The sequence below is a fragment of the Malus domestica genome, chromosome 12 (assembly GCF_042453785.1).
Source record: "Malus domestica chromosome 12, GDT2T_hap1".
NCBI lineage: Eukaryota > Viridiplantae > Streptophyta > Magnoliopsida > Rosales > Rosaceae > Malus > Malus domestica.
The window spans coordinates 7158390-7181397 of NC_091672.1; the positions used below are offsets into that span (position 1 = coordinate 7158390).

General features: G+C 35.9%; 1 protein-coding gene and 1 long non-coding RNA gene across 2 annotated transcripts; both read right to left on the reverse strand.

Moving 5' to 3' along the window:
* Positions 1-11427: 11427 nt before the first annotated feature.
* LOC139190196 (uncharacterized) lies at positions 11428-13413 on the reverse strand. Its single transcript, XR_011574268.1, has 2 exons — positions 13127-13413; positions 11428-11833 (listed from the first exon to the last, which is right to left on the reverse strand). It is a non-coding gene; the product is annotated as an uncharacterized lncRNA (long non-coding RNA).
* A 6536-nt stretch (positions 13414-19949) lies between these two features.
* Positions 19950-22137, reverse strand: LOC103437054 (ras-related protein RABA4d). The gene is made up of 2 exons (XM_008375516.4): positions 21651-22137; positions 19950-20671 (listed from the first exon to the last, which is right to left on the reverse strand). The coding sequence occupies exons 1-2, from the start codon at positions 21983-21985 to the stop codon at positions 20227-20229; spliced, it is 780 nt and encodes a 259-aa protein (XP_008373738.2). The 5' UTR covers positions 21986-22137; the 3' UTR covers positions 19950-20226.
* Positions 22138-23008: the final 871 nt, after the last annotated feature.

Consider the following 23008-nt stretch of genomic DNA (forward strand, 5'->3'; position numbering starts at 1 on the left):
AGCCTCCCAAATTCTTGGGAAAATGTAGTTACTTCCATGATTTATGGTCAAGTGGAATTAACAATGGATACGTTGCCTGCAATGCTGGCTATTGAAGAAGTTCGTAAAAGTTTTAGGAAAAAGGAAACTAGACAAGGTAGAGCCAACCTCCCCATAGTGGAACATTCTCAAACAAACAAGCAACACTTGCACAAGCCACATAGTAGTAACAAGCGCCCAAACTTAAAAAATTTGGACATTGCAAGCAGAACAAGTTCAAAGGAAATGAAAGTGCACGTTACAATTGTGGAGAGACTAGTCATTATAGGTAAAAGTGCCCAAAACGACACAAGAACAACAATAATCCTAAAGAACTGATTTTGATTGTCTCCGAAGCACTTATTGCTGAAGATCAAGGACAATGGTGGATAGACTCAGGAGCAACTCATCATGTATGTAAGGACAAAAGTTGCTTCATCAATTTCAAGGAAAAATCACTAGGAGAACATCGTCTCTACATGGGCAACAATACTAATGTCGATGTTTTGGGTGAAGGAGACTGCAAGATCAACAATAGTAAATCTACCATTGTGTTTAAAAATGTTCTATTTGCACCAAATATAAGGATGAATCTTGTCTCTGTCTCTGTCCTAGAAAAGAAAGGTTTTGAGACAAGGTTCATGAATGGTGTTGTCACTATTGGGAAAAAAAAGGTCATATTTATGTAAGGGGAATAAGAGTCAATAATATGTACTCAGTTTGTATTAATAAAAGCATTTCTTCCGAGTATGCCTTTGTCTCTACTGTTCAAAATTTTCATATTTTATGGTATTTATGTTTAGGTCACATAAATAAAAATAAAATGATACGCATGAGTAAAAATGGAATGTTGCCTCAAGTAAATGCACATGATTTTGATACATGTGAATCATGTATTATAGGAAAAATGACTAGAAAATCATTTGCTTAGCATTGGACTTATACAAATTTACTTGAGATAGTGCATATAGATTTATGTGGACCAATGAGAACTAAAACCCATAAGGGAATGAAATATTTTGTGACTTTCCTCAATGATTATTCCCGTTATAGACATGTCTATTTTTTGAATTATAAAAATGATGCCTTAGACAAGTTTAAAGAGTTCAAGGTAGAAGTAGAGAACCAATTGGGAAGATCCACAAAGACCCTTAATAGTGATAGAGGTAAAACATTTGAAGCCTTTGATGATTTCTGCAAAGAGAATGGTATACGGCATAATTATACTATGCCTTATACACCACAAAAAAATGGAATCGCAAAAAGAAGAAATCGAACTCTAATGGATATGATGTCTTATGCTGACTTACCTCTACATTTTTTTTGGTGAAACTTTGTCTACTGCAGCATATATATTGAATAGAGTTCATACAAAGGCGAAGCCACTAACTCCATATGAATTATGGCATGGGCAAAAGCCCAATTTATCAAACTTAAAAGTTTGGGGTTGTAAAGTGCGTGTCCTCATTCCAAAGCCATTAAGAGATAAATTACAAGCAAAAACTTTGGAACCCTGATAATAGTGTTGGATATAGGTTTTATCATCCTGACAAAGGATTGATCAAAAGTAGAGATGCTACTTTTATTGAAACTACTGATTTGGTTAATCCAATACAAGAATTGGAATCTTTGGGAGAAGAAAATTCTCCTACGAATGATCAAGATTTCCATCTTGATTTAGACTTGTCTCATGAACATGACATTGGCAATGATCAAGTGGGAGATGTAAACATGGTGATCATAACAATGTCGATCATGACACACACACGGATGATGATCATGATATTATCATAAAAGATATAAATAGTGGGAGAAATGACCAAATCAGTGGGAGTAAAAGTAAAAGGTACCATCTAGAAAATTGAAAGACCACTTTGTTTTCAATCTTGAGAAGGTAGATAATTCAGTGAGAGATCTAGACCCAAGGAATTATAAAGAAGCAATGGATAGTTTTGAGTCTAAACAATGGCAACAAGCAATGAATGAAAGAACTAGATTTCATACAGAAAAATGAAATTTGGGAATTGGTTGATTTACCTGATGAAAGAAAGCCCATCAATTGTAAGTGGGCACTTCGTAAGAAGTATAAATCAGATGGTACCCTGGATAAGTTTAAGGCTTGACTTGTAGCTAAGGGTTATACTTAGAAACCCGGTATAGATTTTGTGGACACTCACTCTCCAGTTGTGAAGTTTACATCCATTTGTATTTTTATGGCAATTGTTGCTAGAATGGATTTAGAACTTCATCAGTTAGATGTCAAAACAACATTCTTAAATGGAGATTTGAAGGAAGACATCTATATGATTCAACCCGAAAGATATCATGTCAAAGGACATGAAAAAAAAAGTCTATAAATTAAGAAAGTCATTGTACGGCCTTAAACAATCATCAAGACAACGGTATTTAAAGTTCCACCAAGCCATTATGGAAATGGGCTATAAAATAAATTCATTGGATCATTATGTTTACTCTTGGAAGTGCCAAGATAATTTATGTATGTTGTCACTATATGTAGATGACATCTTACTTGCAGGTAACTCTATAGCACTACTACAAAAGGGCCTTATTGTCTCAGTGGATGATGTCGGTTTAATATAATATACTGATGGACAAGACAATTGCAACACCTACTGAACATGACATCGGATTTACTGTCGGTTGTAAGCGTCATAAATAGTCCATGTCGCTTTTAACCGACGTAAACAGTTAATGTCGCTTATAACCGACATAGATTTTAATAATTTTTAAATACTGGTGTCGCATTAAAAAAAAAACTGTGCCTCTTTTAAGCGACATAAAGTTGGTGTCGGAATAGGTGTCGCTTCTAGCCGACACTTGTGATTATTTTTAAATATTTTAAAGCTTATATCAGTTCTGACAGACATAGATTTTATTTTTGGGAAATTTTATTTAGACCCATTTATCCTCTTTCTACACCCAACTTATTATTTTTTATTTTGAAATTCCAAATGTGCCCAATAATTCTCTTTCTACACCCAACAAACACAAAAAAAAAAAAAAAAAAAAAAAATATATATATATATATATATAAATTAGCAATAGGCAACTCCAGCCATTCTATCTCTTCAAACCTCAACCACCCAGTTTCTAACCTCCCCAACTCGCCACTGCCACCTCCCTTACCACCCACAACAATTTGGAAATTAGAACATTATTCCCAACAACCCACACCGAAAAGAAACATGTAAATATATATATTTTTTTTGGAAAAATTAATCGTATTATTAACATATGGTCCAACACAATTAGATTCGACACGTCAACAATTTCGACATAATTCGGACATGTTAGAAGGACTGCATGGAAGAGAGACCTATTGTGTGGCCGGTGAAAGGTCGGGAAATGGACATTGATGGCTAAGATCTTTGGGGTTTCATTGTGGGTGATAAGAAGATGGCAGTGGAGGGATTCAAGCTTTGAACAACAATATCAGTCAGTTTAATCTTTTGTGATTCAAGCTTGAACATGTATTACTACTAGGGGTTGCAACTGTAATAATTGGTATCAATTTTATTTATTTGTTTTTTCAAGCGAAATGCAGAAGGCTTAACACTTCAGCGCTTCGGGGTGTTTTACAGGTTCATTCTTTACTGATAGGAAGAAAATCTTTGATGGCTGAGATCAGCAAAGGTATGTCTTCTTTTTCATTATGGGTGTAGAAAGAAAATTGTTGGGCAAATTCGGAATTTCAAGATTAAAAACTATAAGTTGGGTGTAGAAAGAGGATAAATGGGTCTGAATAAAATTTCCCTTTATTTTTTTTAAATATTTTGAAACTCAGTGTCAGTTGTAAGCAACAGATTGATGGCCTTTATATACTCTCTCCCGTGTTAAATTGAAATATTTTGGGCGGGAATTTTCCCGCTTGTTTCGACGCCACTTGCAATCATAGTCAAGTTTGTCAGGCTCACGTCGGTTTTAATCGACGCAACGTTTTCTTATTTCCACGCAACTTGCAATCATTGTCATGTCTATCAGGCTCACGTTGGTTGAACCGACACAAAATTTTCTTATTTTGACGCCACTTCCAATCACTGTCAAGTCTGTCAGGCTTAAGTCGGTTTTAATCAACGCAATATTTTCCTATTTCGACGCCACTTGCCTTTTAGTCAAGTGTGTCAGACTACGTGCATTTACATGCGTTTAACTCAGCGTGTCAATTTTTACCGACCCAAAGTGTACATATTTCGACGCCACTTACAACCACGGTCAGTCTTAACCGACGCCAACTTATTATCCATATTTAAACCCTTTTCTTCCCTATTACTTCTGTGCTTTCATTTCCCTCTCTCTCATTTACTTCTTTAGTTATGCCCTGTGCATCCTTATTCCCTCTCTTTCCCCCATTTCAGCCTTACTCTTTCTCCTTCCACTAACTTTTGCTATGGATCAACAAAGTGAAGATCAACGTTCTAAGGAATTCCATTTCGAATAGGAAGAGTTTGAAGCTGGTTCATTTTTTAATTATTATTAATTTCAATTTTTGTTTTGTGTTTAAACTAGTATTATGCTTAAACTAAAAATTTACTTTTGTTTCTTGGTTTTTAATCCCAAATGGACAAAACAGCTTTGTTCGTTTGATTCATCTGGAAAATGCATAGTGATAATTATAATGCTTTTTCAAAATATGTAGCGGGAGGTTAGAGATTACAAAAATCTCTCGTTGACGAGTGATTGGCGTAAGATTAAGGAAGAAGATAAGGAAGTTTTCTGGAATAGAATAAAGGTCTAGATATATTTTTTTTTACTTCAAAATAGAAGAATAGGTCAATGATTATAATGATAATTAATTAGCTTGACGTTTTTTTCATGGATGTAGGGATTTTTTTTTTTTTGAAGATGAAGATATAGCAAAAATGCCTATGATCCACCACATGACGCTTCAGGTTGCGGAGCATGCACACAAAAAATATAGAAATAAGTTTTAAAAAAAGCGTATTATACTAAGAGAGCAACCGAGGTGCGCAGCCACCCTCCTCCTGATGTGAATGCTGCACAGTGGGTTGAGTTGGTGGCATACTGGAATAGAGTGCGGCAAGAATTTGTATGGGTTGTACATTTTTAAGAAATGTTATTAATTTTGAATTTAATATATAGTTCGTAGAAATTTTATTTTTAATATGAAGTTTGCTTAAAATTGTTTGATTTTTCGTTGACATATAAATAAAGCGGAAGAAGCATGTTAAGACCGTTAGTATGGTTCATTGAAAATGGAAGAGGCGAGAATTTGTTTTGGCCTATACATGAAATTTATTATTTTTTTATATAATTTTTTAATCACTATTAATTGAAAACGAAAGCAAAGACAGATCTTTTTATATATTTATTAGTAACAAAGGTGGTGTAGATTAAGACCGTTAGAAGTTTGCATATTTTATTTATTTAATTGTTAGCAGATGTCGGTTAGGATTGTTAGTAGCTTGCATATTTTAATACATCGAGATATTTTATTTGTTTAATTTCATCACAATGTCAGTTAAAACCGGCAGTGGGTTGGATATTTTATAGTTTAATTGCTAATTGATGTCGGCTATGACCGCCATCACGTCAGAAGAGCACGTCGCTTTTAACCGACATAAAGTTCAGTGTCACTTTTAACCGACACTGCTTCGTGGTGGATTAAGCGGACAAACCGACATCAAAGCCCTTTCATGACGCTAGTAGTGCTGTCGCTATTCCAATCCGACATTGCATGGTTTTATGTCGGATTTTTACCAAATTTCCAACAAAAATTGGAGTTCTTGTCGATTTTTGCTTCGCCAGTATAGCCTCTTTTGTAGTAGTGTAGATATGATTGAAAAGACTAAGTCATATTTGGGATCCAAATTTGAAATGAAAGATATGAGATAAGCATCTTATGTTCTAGGAATTAAAATTACTAGGGATAAAGATGCCAAAACGCTCTATTTGGATCAATAAAATTATCTAGATAACATATTTAAAAGATTTAATATGCAAGATTGCAAGCCAGTTAGTACACCTGTTTGTAAAGGAATGATGCTTTCCAAAAATATGTGTCTAGTATAGAAGCAAGACATCATTGATATGCAAAAAGTTCCGTATGCCCAAATAGTTGGAAGTTTGATGTATGTTATGACTAGCACAAGACCTTACATATGTCTTGCAGTTGGATTGGTAAATAGATATCAATCCAACCCTAGAAAGCAACATTGGATGGCAGTAAAGATAATTATTAGATATCTAAAAGGCACCCAAGTTATGAAACTTTGTTTCAGATTAAATGATGTGGATTTAGTTTGTTATTGTGATGTAGATTTCGCAGGCGATTTGGATGACAGAAAGTCAACGAGTGGTAACATTGTCTTGTTTGGTGGAACGGTTGTTTCTTGGTTAAGTAAGAAACAAGATTGTGTTACAAAGTCTACCATGGAAGCAGAATATATATCTTGTAGCACAACAGTAAGTATTGTAGTATGGGCTAAACGATTTATCGATAATTTTAATATAGGTATAACTAAGGAGCCCGTCAATGTGTTTTGTGATAATAAGTTTGCCATCTTTCTAATAAAGAGTGGAGCAAATAGTTCCAAAGGAAAACACATTGATATTAAATATCACTATATACAAGATATAGTGGAAAGATGAGAGGTAAAGGTCGACTACATACCCTCCGAAGAGATGGTGGCCAATCCGATAACCAAGGGATTGTCTCTGGAAAAATTCAGAGAGCATGTGACTACAATGGGTTTCCAAAACATCTAGATGTGTTGTAGTGTGAGACGTGTGGCGGGCATCGTTGTATGGTTTTAGGGACGCCTAAAACATGGACAAGTAAATGTGACTCTATCTGGTTCTTTAGTACTTGGTCGGTTAAAAATAGAGGGCACTAGCGAGGTAACCAGGTTATAATAATCATCTTGAAAGTAAAATTCGTAATAAGCTTCAAGAAATCATTTATATAACATTGTGGAGTATAGTGCGGGGCTAAGTCATCATTTGTAACCGGGTAAGGATTGTTTTTCCTAGTTACTTAGATATGATGCCATTTTACTAAAGAGTCAAATGTTATTAGATAAAGTGGAATGGTGCGCACCAGGTAAAGAAGCCACAGATCTGATGTTACATTGTATTTCTTTATAAGTAATACTCTTGAGAAACAAATTAGAATAGGAAACCATTTATGTCATCATATTCAAGTGGGAGATGTTAGAATATGATTATGATAACATGGTTTTCACAATATGTGTAATCATGTGTGAAGGTACACCATAACATTGGTGTACTAATATAATATGATTGTAGTGAAATAAGTTAATTAATTAATAAAAGAAATAATATAATTATTTATATAATTAATTAATTAATTCCAAAAGGATATGAACAGTTGTATTTCAACATGAAAAGTTATAACTTCCCCTAAAGAATACAACTCTTCCATAAAGATTATTTCTATCTCTATATATTTGTCAAATCCTTTTCTGTGAGATTCATTCAATTCCATACTCACTCTTTGTTCATATCCTTCACACCATATTGTGATCGATAGTCTAAGCGACATTCGTTTTCGAACCTGTGAACTACCCAATTTCTATCACCTTTTGCTCTCTTCCGCTTATGAATAAGTGTCTAGTGTTTATAGGCAAAGAATTGGGCTTAATTTGAATGCCTAAGGCCACCTACAATGATCCGGCCAAAGGGCCATAAGGTTAAAAATAGCTCGAATTGACACGAAAACTATCTCCAACCGAGGGTTAGGGCAAAGGGCTTGTGGGCCCCATCGGGCCAAAACCATCAGCCAGCCCGATGAGCCTAGCCCAATTTTTATTTTTTTGACCATTTTTTTTTAACCTAGCTCTTTTTTTTTTGTTTTTTTGGACGAATGTTTTTTTTTTTAATTTTTATTTTTTTCCTACATCATTTCTCACATACTTTTCACCATTCATACTATCTTACCTCATTTTATTTCAATTCTTCACTTTCTCTTCTGTTCCAATAATCTTTCCTTCGATTTTTTCAATAATTTTCAAATGGCCACATATGGCAATTTAATTTAATTAACTATATTAATTCAATTAAAATAATAAATTATGTTTGGCCTATGACCTTTTGGCCCCTCGGTTGGAGATGGTTTTTTGTCACTATGTTATGTTTGGCCCATGGCCCTTTGTCCCCTTCAGTTGGAGATGATATGAAATATAGTCTAGCATTTTTCATTAAAATATAATTTCTTGGAGGGCTTTTGGGCTAAAGAGAGCCATTTGGCCCTCCTTCGGTTGGAGATTGACGATCTGGCTAGAGGGCTATAGAGCTAAAAATAGCTCGAAATGACACGAAAACCGTCTCCAACCAAAGGCTTGGCCAAATGGCTCGGGGGCCCCACTGAGCCACAATTGTCCAATCAAGCCAACTGGCTGGCCTAAACTAGCCAGCCAACCAGCCCTAGGCCGATGACGCTAGGTAACCGTTGGGTTTGAATTATTATTATTTTTTTTTTACAAAATTTAAAAAAAAAATTAAAAATTCTAATTTTTTTTCCTATAACTACCTAAACTATTAAACAACATTAAATAACATTAAACATTATTAAACAACATTAATTAACATTAAACTTAAACAACATTAAAGAACACAATCTCCACCCTAGTACTAGTTTGGGAAGTTATTCAAACTTAAACAACATTAAAAAAAAAATTGAACAACATAAAACTTAGACGCCTACTGCATGCTTCTTTTGGCCCAAAGATGTGCAACAATATCATGTTGTAGGTACTTGTTTGTGGCAGGCGAATGTATCATCCTATGGCGCCTCATGTACTCGTTTAAAGAGATATTACTAGTTTTTGGATCCAAAGGCAAATTAGGCCCATCATATATTTTTGCACGAACCCTCATTGACCTATTTTGATCATCTTGGTCGTCATCAAACTCTCCATCAATATAGTCATCTCGCTTATCCTCCACAATCATGTTGTGTAATATGATGCATGACATCATGATGGAGTTCAATTTACCTCGTCTCCACCCTCTTGTCGGTTCCTTGATGATCTTCCACCGTGCTTGTAGAATACCGAAAGTTCTCTCAACATCTTTCTGGTATGCCTCTTGGTGTAAGGTAAACCACCTTTGGGCGTCATCCACAGGGTTTGCAATTGCTTGGACAAGTGTCGCCCACTTTGTGTAGATGTCATCTGCCAAGTATTACCCCATATTATACTGACACCCGTTGATGTAGTAGTCAAGTTGAGGTGATTTACCCTTCGTCAGGTTATTGAAAAGGGGTGAAAGTCCAAGAACTGTAATGTCATTTTGGGATCTTAGGACTTTAAAGAAAGCATGCTAGATCCATGTGTCAAACGAGGCAACCACCTCTAACACAATTGTTGGCTTTCTCGATCTTCCGCTAAAGCCTCATTTCCATTTAGTGGGATAGTTCTTCCACTGCCAATGCATACAATCTAATGACCCTATCATGCTCGGAAAGTCACGGTCTTCACCTTTGCGAATGAGTCGATCCAAATATACTTGATTTGGTTCATGAAGGTTTTTCTCTTTGTAAAGCTGAATAACTGTGTGATAGAATTCAGCAAGATTATGAAGGCATGTAGGCTTAGACATACCATATGTATCATCCATCACATCAGCTGGGAAGACATATGTCAGTATTCAAAGTGCAATAGAAACCTTCTGATAAGGTGAGAAACCAGGGCGGCCTGCTATGTCCAGCTTCTGTCAAAAGTATAGATTGACATGTTGGACATCATGAAGTAAGCGCTCGAAGACATGACGCCTCATCCGAAAACGACGTTTGAAATCCTCTTCTGTGTACATCGAGTTAGAGTTGGAGTAGTTGTTCATCAAAGTCTCATGCGTCATCTCTCTATTTCGTGGTTTATAAGAGCAACCAGCAACAGAGCCACCACATTGAGGTTGTTCTTCAGTTGGCTCACATGCCATGACCCCAGCCATGGCTGTGATATATGATGTGTTACACCATGCTTCATCTCTTCATTGGACTCCTCATCTTCTCGTCTCATCTACACCCATTTATCTTCCAATTCAGAATTGGATGAGGACCCCCAGTTGGAATCCGAAGAGGATCTAAAGTTGGAATTCATTGCAAACTTGAATTGAAAGAGATATTGGAAAGGGCAAAGTTGAAAGTGTGTGAATTATAGCCCAATATCCACCCTATTTATGGACATTGGAAGCTGAAGATAAAAAGTGTCACGCGGATAAAAATCCTATCTAAAATTTCCACAACCAATAACATCTCGACATGTGACACTCGAAATCCTATCCGAAAAATGATTAAGATTACATATCGACAAGAAATCTAGAAAGTTACTCACATATCGACACGTGACACTTGAAATCTGAGACGTAAAATTATTGAGATTCCATATCGACAAGAAATCTGCAAAGTTACTCACTTTAGTGATACATGTCACTCAAAATCCTATCCGAAATGGATATTCTATCTCAAAATATTATTGAGGTAGTTTAATTTAAGTAACCATATTAATTCAATTAAAATAATAAATTATGTTTGGCTTATGACCCTTTAGCTCCCTCGATTGGAGATGATTTTTTGTCACAGAGCTATGTTTGGCCTATGACATTTTGGCCCCTCGGTTGGAGATGATAAGAAATATGCCATGGCACTGTTTCTTAAAATATTAGGGTGCGTTTGTTGCACCGGACTGTCTCGGACTGGACTAGCTGCAGGGACTAAGCTGGACTGGCTTAGACTAGACTAAGCTGGACTGGCTTAGACTAGACTAAGCTAGACTAGTTTAGTGAAGCGTTTGGTGCAGTGTCAGACTAAGAAGCAAGATAATGAAAACAGTATTGTTCACTAGTTTGGTGTTTGCTCAGACTACGACTACATTATTGTTCTATTTTAATTTCTTTTTTTTTATTAAAGATATTATTTAAATTAATAATATTGGATGAGAGTGAGACTTAATAAAAATACAAAAACCAAATTTTTTTGCCAACGAAAGAAATATACATGATTCAAGAGTAGCATTGTTCCAAACATCAATTTAAAAAAGTATTCTCTCAACAATGGATATGGTTCAGAATGCTTTTCTTAATTATTCACCTTTGGTTTAAAGTTGTAGATTAAAGTTAAAGCTTTGTTTGCTTTTTTTGGTTGTGTTTTGCAACTTTGTTTGCTTTGTCGTTTGCCTTATTACCTTTCATGTTGGTGTTTTTTTGAACCGTGTTTAATTAAGTTGTACCGAAAAGAAAAAAGCCATTAGTACATCCCATACTGCAGCAAATATTAGAAAATACAGTGAACAATCTGTTGAATCCAAATCACAGAAATTCAAATGTATCATCTAATCAAATTGAATTCCTCTTCAATCGAGTCACCGCTGATATCAAAGTATATGTAAAGCAAGAAAATGTATAAGCAGGTTACTCAAGAAATATTTGATTGACTTGACTCACTTCAATAGACATCAGATTAAGTTATGATGAAATAAACAGCAACATGAAATATCAACTATCGAGTCTCGAGTAGGGTAAAAGTGTTTTCATTAGCTGAAAAAGCTGTAACCTTGTTTACACAAGGATCGACTTTGTTGTCATCTAGATCCCTTTCACTGTAAAAACCAGGTTTTTCAGGTTCAAGCAATCCACTTTCACCACTCAACATCAGAACTGCAGCTGGCATGCTTGGCCTATCTGCCAGATTTCGCTGCACGCACACGCATAAAAGACCCACATGGATTAACCGCAAAATTTCATGTGGATTACTGTAGTCTCCTACTGATGTCTCGAGCATTTCAATGGACTTGCCTTCTGTGTATTAATTCCATGCCTAAAAGATCACAACCACCAATCGTACTGAATAAATAGAAGTACAAAAAATCAAGTAAAAACAAATGGAAACAAGGATTAGAGATCAAACGAGAATACTCGTATGCTTAGTTTGAATTAAGCATTATAGTTTTTTTTTTATTTGGTCTTTTTAATCTGTTGAATCAAGAAGTAGGGGTTGAACAAAGATATTTTAATCATAATCAAACGATAAAGGCATTCGAATATGTAGCTATCACAAGTCGAAAAAGAAACAAGTCGCTCATTCTATTTTCTGTTTGTACTGGATATCTAACTAATTAACAAAAAAATTAGCCTTTGAGCAATCAATTTACAGCTTTTGAGGTTGCTCTATTTCTATTCATTTTTGCCATGGAGCTCCTTCATTTATACATACAAACTCCAATTATCACAGTAGATGAATACTCAAACAAAGAAAGATAAGGATGCATCTCCCAAACGAAAATCTGAACCCAGATCAAAACAGGATCACGATGCAACGGTAAGATTATTTCCTGCAATTAAGCCCCAGTATTCATGGGCTTCACACATATATTGCAATATGATTTATCAATCAAGAAGACAAACAACCCATGAACATGAGCCATTAGATGCAGGAAATTGAAGCAAGACCATTAGTTCCAACTTACAGTAGATAAACAAGATATTTTTCAGAGCATGATTCGTTTTAGTTAAACCCACCTTCTTCGCTCACTATGGAAAGGACCAGAGAAGAAGTTCTTGGACACATTGAATTCAGTTAAGTAAGGAAGATTACAAATGCTTGGAGACAAAGTGCCAGACAAATTAAGTCCATTGAGATTTATTATAGAAGTCACCTTGAAATCAGAACAATGAACTCCGGTCCAATTGCAAGGATTTGAATATGCTGAATATTCCAGGACACACACACACACCCAAAATCAGCATACCCATATGGAAGGACACACCCACACACACAGTACATACATACATACAGACACATACAATCATAGACTATATACACATATCAATTATTAGATGAAATTCAACGATGGCAGAACAAATTATGATGAAATTCATATATATATCAAATCCACTCCAGTAAAAGCCCAAATTTTAATATCAAGTTGAACCTAAAAATGAAAACCCTAATTTATTTTCAACTGCCCATATCAGTTATTGAAAAGTTTTCAAACCAAAACAACGAAGTCGTTCATAACCCAGTAATAATTTACCAAACAAAATCGATGTCGTTTCGTTCACAATCAGCAAAAGAAAATCGAAGAAGAAAATCGTCAGATTCGAAATTTACCTGACGAGGAGCAGAGGACGGCAAGCAGGACGCAGAGGAGGGCGAGGAGGACGAGGGTGAAGGAGTAGGATGTCTTCTCTCGTAGACGAGCGACGAATTTCCCTCTCGCTGGGCTTAGTAGTACCGTGAAAATTGGGGGTCCTCGCTAAGAACACTTAGCGAAGGACTTTGTCTGAGCGAGTCCGGGTTTATCCCATTAAACTCAATCCCTCTACCTACCAAACATGGGACTCACTAAATACTTAATCCAGTCTAGTCCAGTCCCACTTAGTGAGGCCAAACAAACGCCCCCTTAGTTTCTTAGATGGCTAGAGAGGCGACCTAACCCTCCTTCAATTGGAAATGGCCTAAGTGGAATATTAAATTTGTCCTGATACTTTGTGTGATATCCAACGTGTGTATATGTACAATATGTATATATATATATATATGTGCATATAATATATACACACACGCACACAGCATCATCACAAAGCAATGATGCATTATTGCTTTGATTATTTATACCTTTTTTCTCACACGGCACCATCATTGCCTTTTATATTATTTTTTCTTCTGATTTCCCTCTGCACTTCACGGTTTTTCATCCATGAATTCAGGAGGACATCACGTCTCCATTCCTAATTTTGGACGGGAAACTAGGCACGAACTTGACCTTTATTTTCTTCCTTCAATAAATTGGGCAAAAACTTGGTTGCAAACCCAAGTTCTTCCGTAATCGACAGGGTTTATTGCAAATATCCGACGCTAGAGCTTGTCCCCCTCAAGCAGCGTGGAACACCAAGTGCACCTGACAAATGGAATGGAATCGATAAATGCCGATGGCTGGGCTGCTGCATCGGGCTGGCTGGCTGGCTAATTTTGGCCAACCCGCTGACCTGATGTCTAATTTTTGGTCAGGTGGAGCCCACAAGTCCTTTGCCCTAATTCTCGGTTAGATATGATTTTCGTGTTAAAACGGGTTATATTTTGATCTGTGACCTTTTGGCCGGGTCGGTTAGAGATGACTTGAAGCCATCTCCAATCGGATCGGCCAAAGGGCTATAAGCCAAAACATACCCCTTTTGACACAAAACACATCTCCAATGAAGGGTTGGACCCAAAAAAATTGGGACCCACTGTGCCATAAATCAGCCAAATGGCTAGCGGACTGGCCAAGGAAAGCCAGCCAGCCCGAAATTTGAAAGGCCATATCTGCTCCAATGATGACATGACATCATCCTAACGTCATGCAGCTGTTGGAATTTGATTTTTTTTTTAGACGAAATTTAAAAAAAAATTAATTAATTTTTTTCCTATAAATACCTAAGTCATTTCTACATCATTTCATACTATCTTACCTCATTTTATTTCAAATTTTCACATTCTATTCTCTAACCTCTTCCAATAATCTTTCTTTTAAATTTTTCAATAATTTTCAAATTGCCATGTTTTCAACCAAAGGAAAGGCTTGGACCCGAAAAGAATATGAAGCTCTTTGCAAGGCTTATAGATAGGTCTTGGAAGATAGTGTCAAGAGTATTTCTCAAACAAGTGAAGGCATTTGGTCTCGTACGTCTAAAAAGTATTATGAGTTCTACGAAGGCATCACTCCACCGAACCCCAGAAATCACAAAAGTTGTTCTTCACGATGGAAAAAACATCTTCATCCAAGGTTGAATAAATGGCACAAGCAACAATAACGTCTGAAAAGAGACATGAAAGCGGAGCTAATCTATACGACGAAGTAAGTGTTTTCACAAGTTCTTTTAAATATTTAAGTATATTGCATTTAATTTCATAAATTAATTTCCTATAATTTTTGTAATTATATTTGCTAGGAACGGCAAGCGAAGCAATTGTATATGGATGACATGAAAAAACCCTTTACTCATCAAGGTTGTTGGGAAATTTGTAAAGGGTGAGTGTTATTTCAAGATCCACCTTAAGAAAGATTTGGTCATACGCCAGTGTTCGGAAATGTTTCTTCAAATTAGTTGGGGATGAAGAAGTATCTCCTACCATTGAAGAAACAAGGCTAGAAAATTCGTCTCCGGGTCAATCTTCCATACCTAAGGCTATGAAACGAAACAAGGCTAGAAAATTGAAGGAAAATGGCAAGGAAAAGGAAAAGTTAGCCTTTCAAGAGGAAATGGCCTCCTCATTGCAATGAATGGCAGAGTAAAATGTCATTGCTGCGGAAGAAAAGAAGCGTAGACACAAAGAACGAGTAAAACAAATACAAGAAGAGATGGATAATAGAAACATGAAAAAGGACACTGAATTATACTCCAATGAGTAAGGCATATTTTGATAGGAAAAAGAGGGAAATTATAGCCCGATAGGAGTTGTTTACAACATCTGACTATAACTCTACAATGGCGGATGAAGATCATTATTATAATTAGTTGTTATAGTCTTTAATATTTAAGTTGTTGTAGTTTTAATATTTAAGTTGTGTACTCTTTAATATTTAAGTTGTTGTAGTCTTTAAATTTAAGAAGTTGTATTTCAATTAAATTGTGATATTTGAGTTAATGTCTAAGTTGGTTAACATGCAAGATAATGTCCAAATTGTGATCTTTGGTTAATGTCTAAGTTGAATTAATGTATTTCAATTAAATTGTGATCTTTGAATCAATTAAATTGTGATCTTTAAGATTACATAAAGATAATAAATATGGAGAGTTACTCACTTTAGTGACATGTGTCACTTGAAATCCTATTCAAAAAAATTATTGAGATTATATAATGATAAGAATTAAGAAATATGGAGCTTATTCATTTAACGACAAGTGACACTCAAAATATGTCCAGAAACCTTATTTTAATATGGTAGTTTAATTCAATTAACCAATAAATTAAAAAATAAACTTAAAATAGTAAATTATTGAGGGGGCTAAAAAATAGCCTCCTTCGGTCTAACCCTGTTCATTAAAAAAATAATTTATTACGGGGCTATTATTTAGACGACGGCTAAACATAATCTTTTCAGTTGAAGATGACCTTACTCCTCCTCGTTTGTGTTGTAGGTGTGCTAACTTGTGGCCTAAAGTCAAGTGAGTAAAGAGAAGTTGTTGGTGATTTTGGTTGCGATTTGTTTGACTTCTTTCAAACGATTGTGACCAATGAAAGAACCTGTCTTGGTCTAAGGTTCTTCATGCCTTAGGTGCCAGGACTTTAGAATGGGTGTTGTTCGTGAAAGTGGAGTGGAACGAATTTATTGGTTGATGTAATAAGATGAGATGCATGGGAAGGTGAATCGCATCAACCCAAACAAGTTGGTCGAATGAACCAAATTTATAAGTAATTAAATTACAATACTCTAATTGCTATAAAAAAAAAAAAAAAAAAGAAGAAAGCGAGAAAGTAAATTTGCTATGAAATAAATTGTAAGATGTGAGAAAATAAATTAATCCAAGCACGAGAAAATAAAAACTATGATAAAGTGCAAAACACGAGAAATTAAAAAATAACATTGAGTGAGGAAATTGAAAACATTTTATAACAAGAAAGAACAAGCTACACTACGAAAGATTTTCTTGATAGGGATTTTTACTACTCATGTGAACGGGCTTAAATTTCTTAATTTACTTGCAAGAATCACAAGGTTATTGTAGTATAAACGGATCTCGCAAGGTCGTCTCCACAGGGATTATTAAATAATTCGAACTAATCAGATTCCATTTAATTATTGTAGAGTAGAAATTGAAATGATTGATTTTATAACCTAATTCAAATAAAAACGAAATTAATGAATTAAAATAAACAATCTGCAATATTAGAGCTAGAGAGAAAAGAAAACAGTTTTGTGAGAATAAAATTAAGAAAGCACTAGGGATCCACCATCACCTAGCAATCCTATGGACTTGTACCAATTACTTATGATCTACACATGCCACTTTGAAGGTTAGATTTTCCTAATTCATACTCTACTTGGAACCTCCAACATAGAATGTATATCTAACATGCAACCCGTCCGGACGTTCGGATCAAATATGAACATGAAAGACTCATTATGCTTTATAAAAATCATTTGAAAAACCATGCAATCCTTAAGACGTGATATTCATCCTAAGCGAAATTACAATTATTAATCACAAGAAGCCAGCGTCAATTTCAGGGAACCTTCCGACCAAAATTGCATCAAATTACTTTTCTAAAAATCCTAATGGTGATCAGGCATTAAAACAATTAGATAGTTTTTATTCCGGTGATTAATAATTCAAAGTACGCATGCAATCAATCATAAGCAATTAAATAAAAAATCACATATTCATGCTAAGGCTTAAGGCTTCGCCCTAGCAAAAGAAATTAGTTCCGCATATTCATAATTGAAATCATATAAAATATATTCAAGAAAAGGATTGAAAGCACCTTCAAGTAAAAAGTCTCCAAAACCCTAACAATTCTCTCTGTCTCCAAAATTGCATAAAAGAAAGCGTAGTTTAAAACTGTAGACGGCTAAGCAATATATTTTTCCAAGCCATCCCAAAAACCATAGGAAACATAACCCTAAATTAAATGATAAAATTCGTCTAAAATCTGAACAGTCCCGTTTTGGCCCATAAGCTGCTCCAAAACTGGCCCAATATAGCTGGATTTAATGTTTGAAATATTCTAAACACTTTTCCAGAAGGCCACAAACCCATCCGATGTCATTTTGGGCTCCAAAAACGCAATTTAAGCCCAAAAACGTCATTTTCCAGCACTGCGCATTGCTTCTTTATTTCATCGCCAGATAATAACCGCTTGGTGGAAAAATCCCAAATTTTGATACGATCAAGCTAAATGACTGGCGAACGTCCTCCAACTGGAATTACTCCAAAATTCATCCATTTGGTCCTGTTTTGCTCCAGAGGAAGTCGAAAATCCTATATTGAAAATACAATTCAAAGTATCAAAATTCTTCCAAAATATTAACCAAAATATACTAAGATTAGGGTAAAATATATAATATAAAATCTACTCATCAGCTACATCTAACAATGAACTACGAATGGTAAAAAGATGAACTGAGCCTATCTGACTCAAACGCAATGCACGCTCACTCAACTCGAAGGCGACGCACGCTCACTAGACTCGAAAGCGATGCTTTTAAAAATAGATTCTGATACTTTGTTCGATTTTGAATACTATCTAGAAAGGAATAGAATCAATAGATGCATAATGTTTATAAGTAGAATGAACAATGATTTAATTGACTTATTTGAGAGAAGGGTTCTGAAGCAGACCTTGCTCAGTGCATATGTGTGGTTTCACTCATTCGAGTCGACAGAAGCATTATGATTTGTAATGGTTTCTGGCCTTCGCATTCTAAGAAATAGACATTTATTCGGTGACTTGTCTGTGTTTCTGCATTTGTCGATTTTGGTACTCATCTTTCTGATTGTTTGTGCTTTCAGGGCACATGCACAGAGGGGAGACTTGGCTCCTAAAGCATTGAGGAGGAACTTCTTAAAATACTTTCGTGACTATTCATAGAATTTCATACTTATAGTCGGAACAGTTCATATTATAAATCACTTTGCAAAGATCATCTCTATAACAAATCAATAAAACTAAGCCGTTTAGTCATCAAGTTGTATAAATAGATAAACGGATTTGGTAAAACGATCATGAATCATCTATCTATTTGCTAAGATATATAATATGGATGGTTTCGATTATAAGCACGAAGTTCTGTGAATAAGCCTATAAGTATTTTGAGGAGAAGCTCCTCCTAAACCTCAAGGGTGTGTTTGTTGCACTGGACTATCTCAGACTAGACTAACTTCAGGGACTAAGCTGAACTGTATTAGACTAGACTAAGCTGGACTAACTTAGTAAAGCGTTTGGTGCAATGTCGGACTAAGAAGTTGGACTACCCATAATATATTTTAATTTCTTTTCTATTAAAAATATCAATATGAAAAAATGGCATATTCTTCACAAATTCTCGGTGCTCCTCTGCACGTTGGAAACTGTATAACTTCCAATAACAAATGCTTATCCCAAATTCCAGAAAAACCAGAAATCGTTCAATTTGATATCCCAGAAAAATCAGAACTAATTGAAATCATTCAAAATTTGATCAACGACTCCATTCGCAAAGTCAAGAAATCATTCAATTTGATCAGAACTAAATGGTATCCCTTCACAAACCAAATGCAATGAATTAATAGAATCCATCAAATGTTCTAAAGCTTCAAAGAACATAACAAATAAAGTTTAAAAAAAAAAGAAGGAGAGGAAGAACGCAAAGCACACAACCTAGAATCCAATCAACTTCTACAAACCCTCCATAGTTATAATCCTTCATACGGAAAATCAAATCCCAGAAAAATTAAATCCTTCAAGCTCACTTGTTTCAGGACCAGAAATTCGAATTTGAAAACTTTAAATCGCCGGAGTTCTCTCAAATTGAAAACGAAGCTCGTGGGTTCTCCAATTGAAGGTCGAATCTGAGGTCTCATTTGTGGTTCTGGGCTTAGGGCGAGGAGAGAGAGAGAGATTGGAGGTGGTGTGGACTAGTGAGTGATCTTGCCAGAGTTTGGTGAGTGTAGGACGCGACGCGAGGAAGAAAGCAGAGAAGGATGCGACGCGAAGAAGAAGAAAGCAGCGAGGGTCTTAGCAGTCCCATGGTATTTGGGGGGTCTCGCTAAGATCCTTTAGTGAGAGAGTTAGGGGACTCGCCCCTTCAATCCCATTAAACATGGTCCCACCATGTAACAAACACAGGACTGCACTAATGAGTAGTCTGGTCTAGTCCAGTGAAGGCTAATGAAGTCAAACAAACGCACCCTAAAGCTTTTCTTATATGAAAATGCATGAAAACATAAAAGATAAATACTTGAATTCTGCCTTTGAAAGCGACCAAATCCAAACCAAACTTTAATTCTGAGAAATTTTGTACAAAAGTTCCTATATTAATTCTAAATAGAAGAAACAGCTTTCCAATTCCAGATACAATTGGAGGCTGTTTTCTGGAAATTAGGCTTGTAGGTTCCTCATCTGTTCAATACAATCAAACACTGCCATACATAACCTACAATCTCCTTTCCTACAAATGGATGGAGGAGCCCAAACGAAACATATTTCCCTGACGATAAATTGAAAAGAGAAAATGAAGTTCAATAAAATTAAGTGGAGGAGAAGCAGCACCCACCCTTCCTAGAACCATCCCCATCTGGACCGGGAACAATAATTGCTGTTCCTTTTAGGAGACCTGAATCTCCGCCGTCTAGGTCACTAGCAGCAAGCGTCTTCTTGCTCATTATCCGGTATATCTCCCTTAAGATCATCAAAAACGCAGTTTCAACGTTGGTGGCTTCAAGAGCGGATGTTTCCATAAAAAATAGGTTTTCTCTTTGAGCAAACTCCTGTGCATCCTCAGTTGGCACTGCTCTAAGACTCCCCAAGTCACATTTGTTGCCGATGAGCATTATAACGATGTTCTTATCGGCATGCCCCCTCAATTCCTCCAACCACCTAGCCATGTGGTCAAACGATTGACGCTTGGTCATGTCATAAACCAACATTGCTCCTACTGCACCTCGGTAGTATGCGCTCGTGACTGCTCTGTACCTGAAGAGGGACTAGAGGGGATGAGTTTAGGAGGGTATGACATTGTAAGTAAAATCAAACTCCCAAGGAAATAAGCACAAACTAAATGTTCAAATGGAAATCAACACCATATTAAAGAAACCAAAAAAAACAAGAGCGTCAAACTTTTATTTCCTTTTCAAGTTCTCATCCGTTTCATTGTGAATGCAGCTTCATCTATCATGAATTTCATAACTTCCACACAATCATAAGGTATGGATATATCCATTTGCAGTTGTCATTTAAGTGATCCCCCTTCATAAGAGATAAGCATAAATATGTTTCATATTAACATCTACATCAAAATACAGTCACACCTGATCATAACAAGAAAGCGATCCTAGAAAAGCAAATAATGAGATCTAACTCAGTGATCATTCCATCCACACATAGTGGGTTAATAGAGTCCCAACAAACAAGTGTGCAACTTGCATTTTTGCACATATAAAGCATAAAATCGAAGACTTGATAAGGGACACGTATGAACCAAAGGTTACTTACAAACCTCTAAATCTATACATAAAAATTTGTATTCGCCCATTTCACTAATACTCTTTAGGGCATAATATCTATCTCAGACTAGGTTTCCCAACATTGCAGCGAGATGAGTTTAACTTACATCCCTACACTGTGCCTAAAGAATCATTATATATCTTTAATTTTTTTTTTTACTCACAAAGTATTCATATTTTTCAGACCAAGGGCTAGACCAAATTTTTACAAATTTTTCGATCATCACTCACCGCCTTGTATATTTTTGGTCAATCGTAATTTTGTTTAAGAAAATTTAAGGTTGCCATTGAACGGAAAATCCGAAAACCTAGAAATGAGCATGCATTATGATTGGTTAAAAATAATCACATTACAATTTTCCCATCAGCATCTAAATTTCAAAAAAAAAAAAACAAAGATCTTGTAGATATAACAAAAATATTGATCATTAAGGCATGCAATGTCGCACCTTTCTTGGCCAGCCGTGTCCCAAATCTGCGCCTTGACGGTTTTCTGATCGAGAACAAGTGTTTTTGTTTGAAATTCGACCCCTATCGTGGCTTTCGAGTCCACACTGAATTCATTTCTAGCAAATCGTGCGAGCAGCTGTGTTTTCCCCACCGCTGAATCTCCAATCAACACCACTTTGAACACATAATCAATCTTCTGGTTATAATCTCCGTATAAATTCGACATTCTAGCCACAACCGGACTCCCAACCGATTGATTCTCAACCCCACAGTTTGGAACATAAAATAATAAAATTACATGAATTGATAATGGTAAATTTTTCAGATCAATCATGTGGGTACATTTTATTGGATCGACTTGGAAATGAAAAACTTGTGCTGGCTGCAGCAGCAGGGGTTGGGGTAGGTTGGGGAAATTAGAGAAAGAGAGGGGGAGAGAATGGGAATTGTGGTAAAATTAGGGTTTGAGAGGAAGAGGAGAGTTTGTTGGAGGGTGGACAATTGTGGTTTTATCATTTGCGGAAGAAAGAGAGGAAGAGAGGAGGAAGAGGCGGGAAACCATCGGCTAGTGCGGGTCCCATTAACGGTTTTTTAAGTTCACTATGAGAAGAGTTTAACACTTGCTGGTACAATAGTTTCGGTACAAGTGGCTGGATCTGGGTCGTTAGTTCGGCAAACTTTTTGTTGTCTACACAGATTCTTCGAGTGTTTTATCGGTAGCGCGCGTGGTGTAAGAGGTTCGGATTAGTAAAATGTACAAAGTTCGATTCTCTTCTATATATTGCAATCGAAAAACATGATTGAGTTGCATAATGTTTCTTCTCATTTGTCAATCTAACTGCAAGTTTTCCTGATCTTCTCTCTTCGTGAGAGTTCTTCTCACTTGTGTGTGAGTGTTTTCTCTTCTTGTCAAACCTTGTTGTAGCCGCCGAGGCTAGCCGTTTCCAGGGTTGGTACCATTCCACCCTAGTTCTTTCTTTTTTCTTTTTTTCATTATTTCCGGTTCCATTTTCTTCATTTTCCACCTGATTTCCATCTCGATTGTTGTTGTCTTTCAAACCCAATTGATGTTGATTTCATCTTTCTAAACCCCCACATCAAATCCCCTTTCTCCTCCACTCCTTGCGTCTAGACTTGTAAACGGGTTGGGTTTATCAGGTTTGGATCGGGTTCAATCCGACCCGTTAAGTTAACAGGTCATCCGAACCTAACTTGTTAAGCTAACGGGTCATCCGAACGCAACCTATTAAACTAACGGGTCACCCGTTTCACCCGTTAACAATTATTATTATTTTTTTTTTTTTGCATAGAGTTTATTTTTTGTTGTTAAGATTTTATTAAAATTGTTAAAACATCC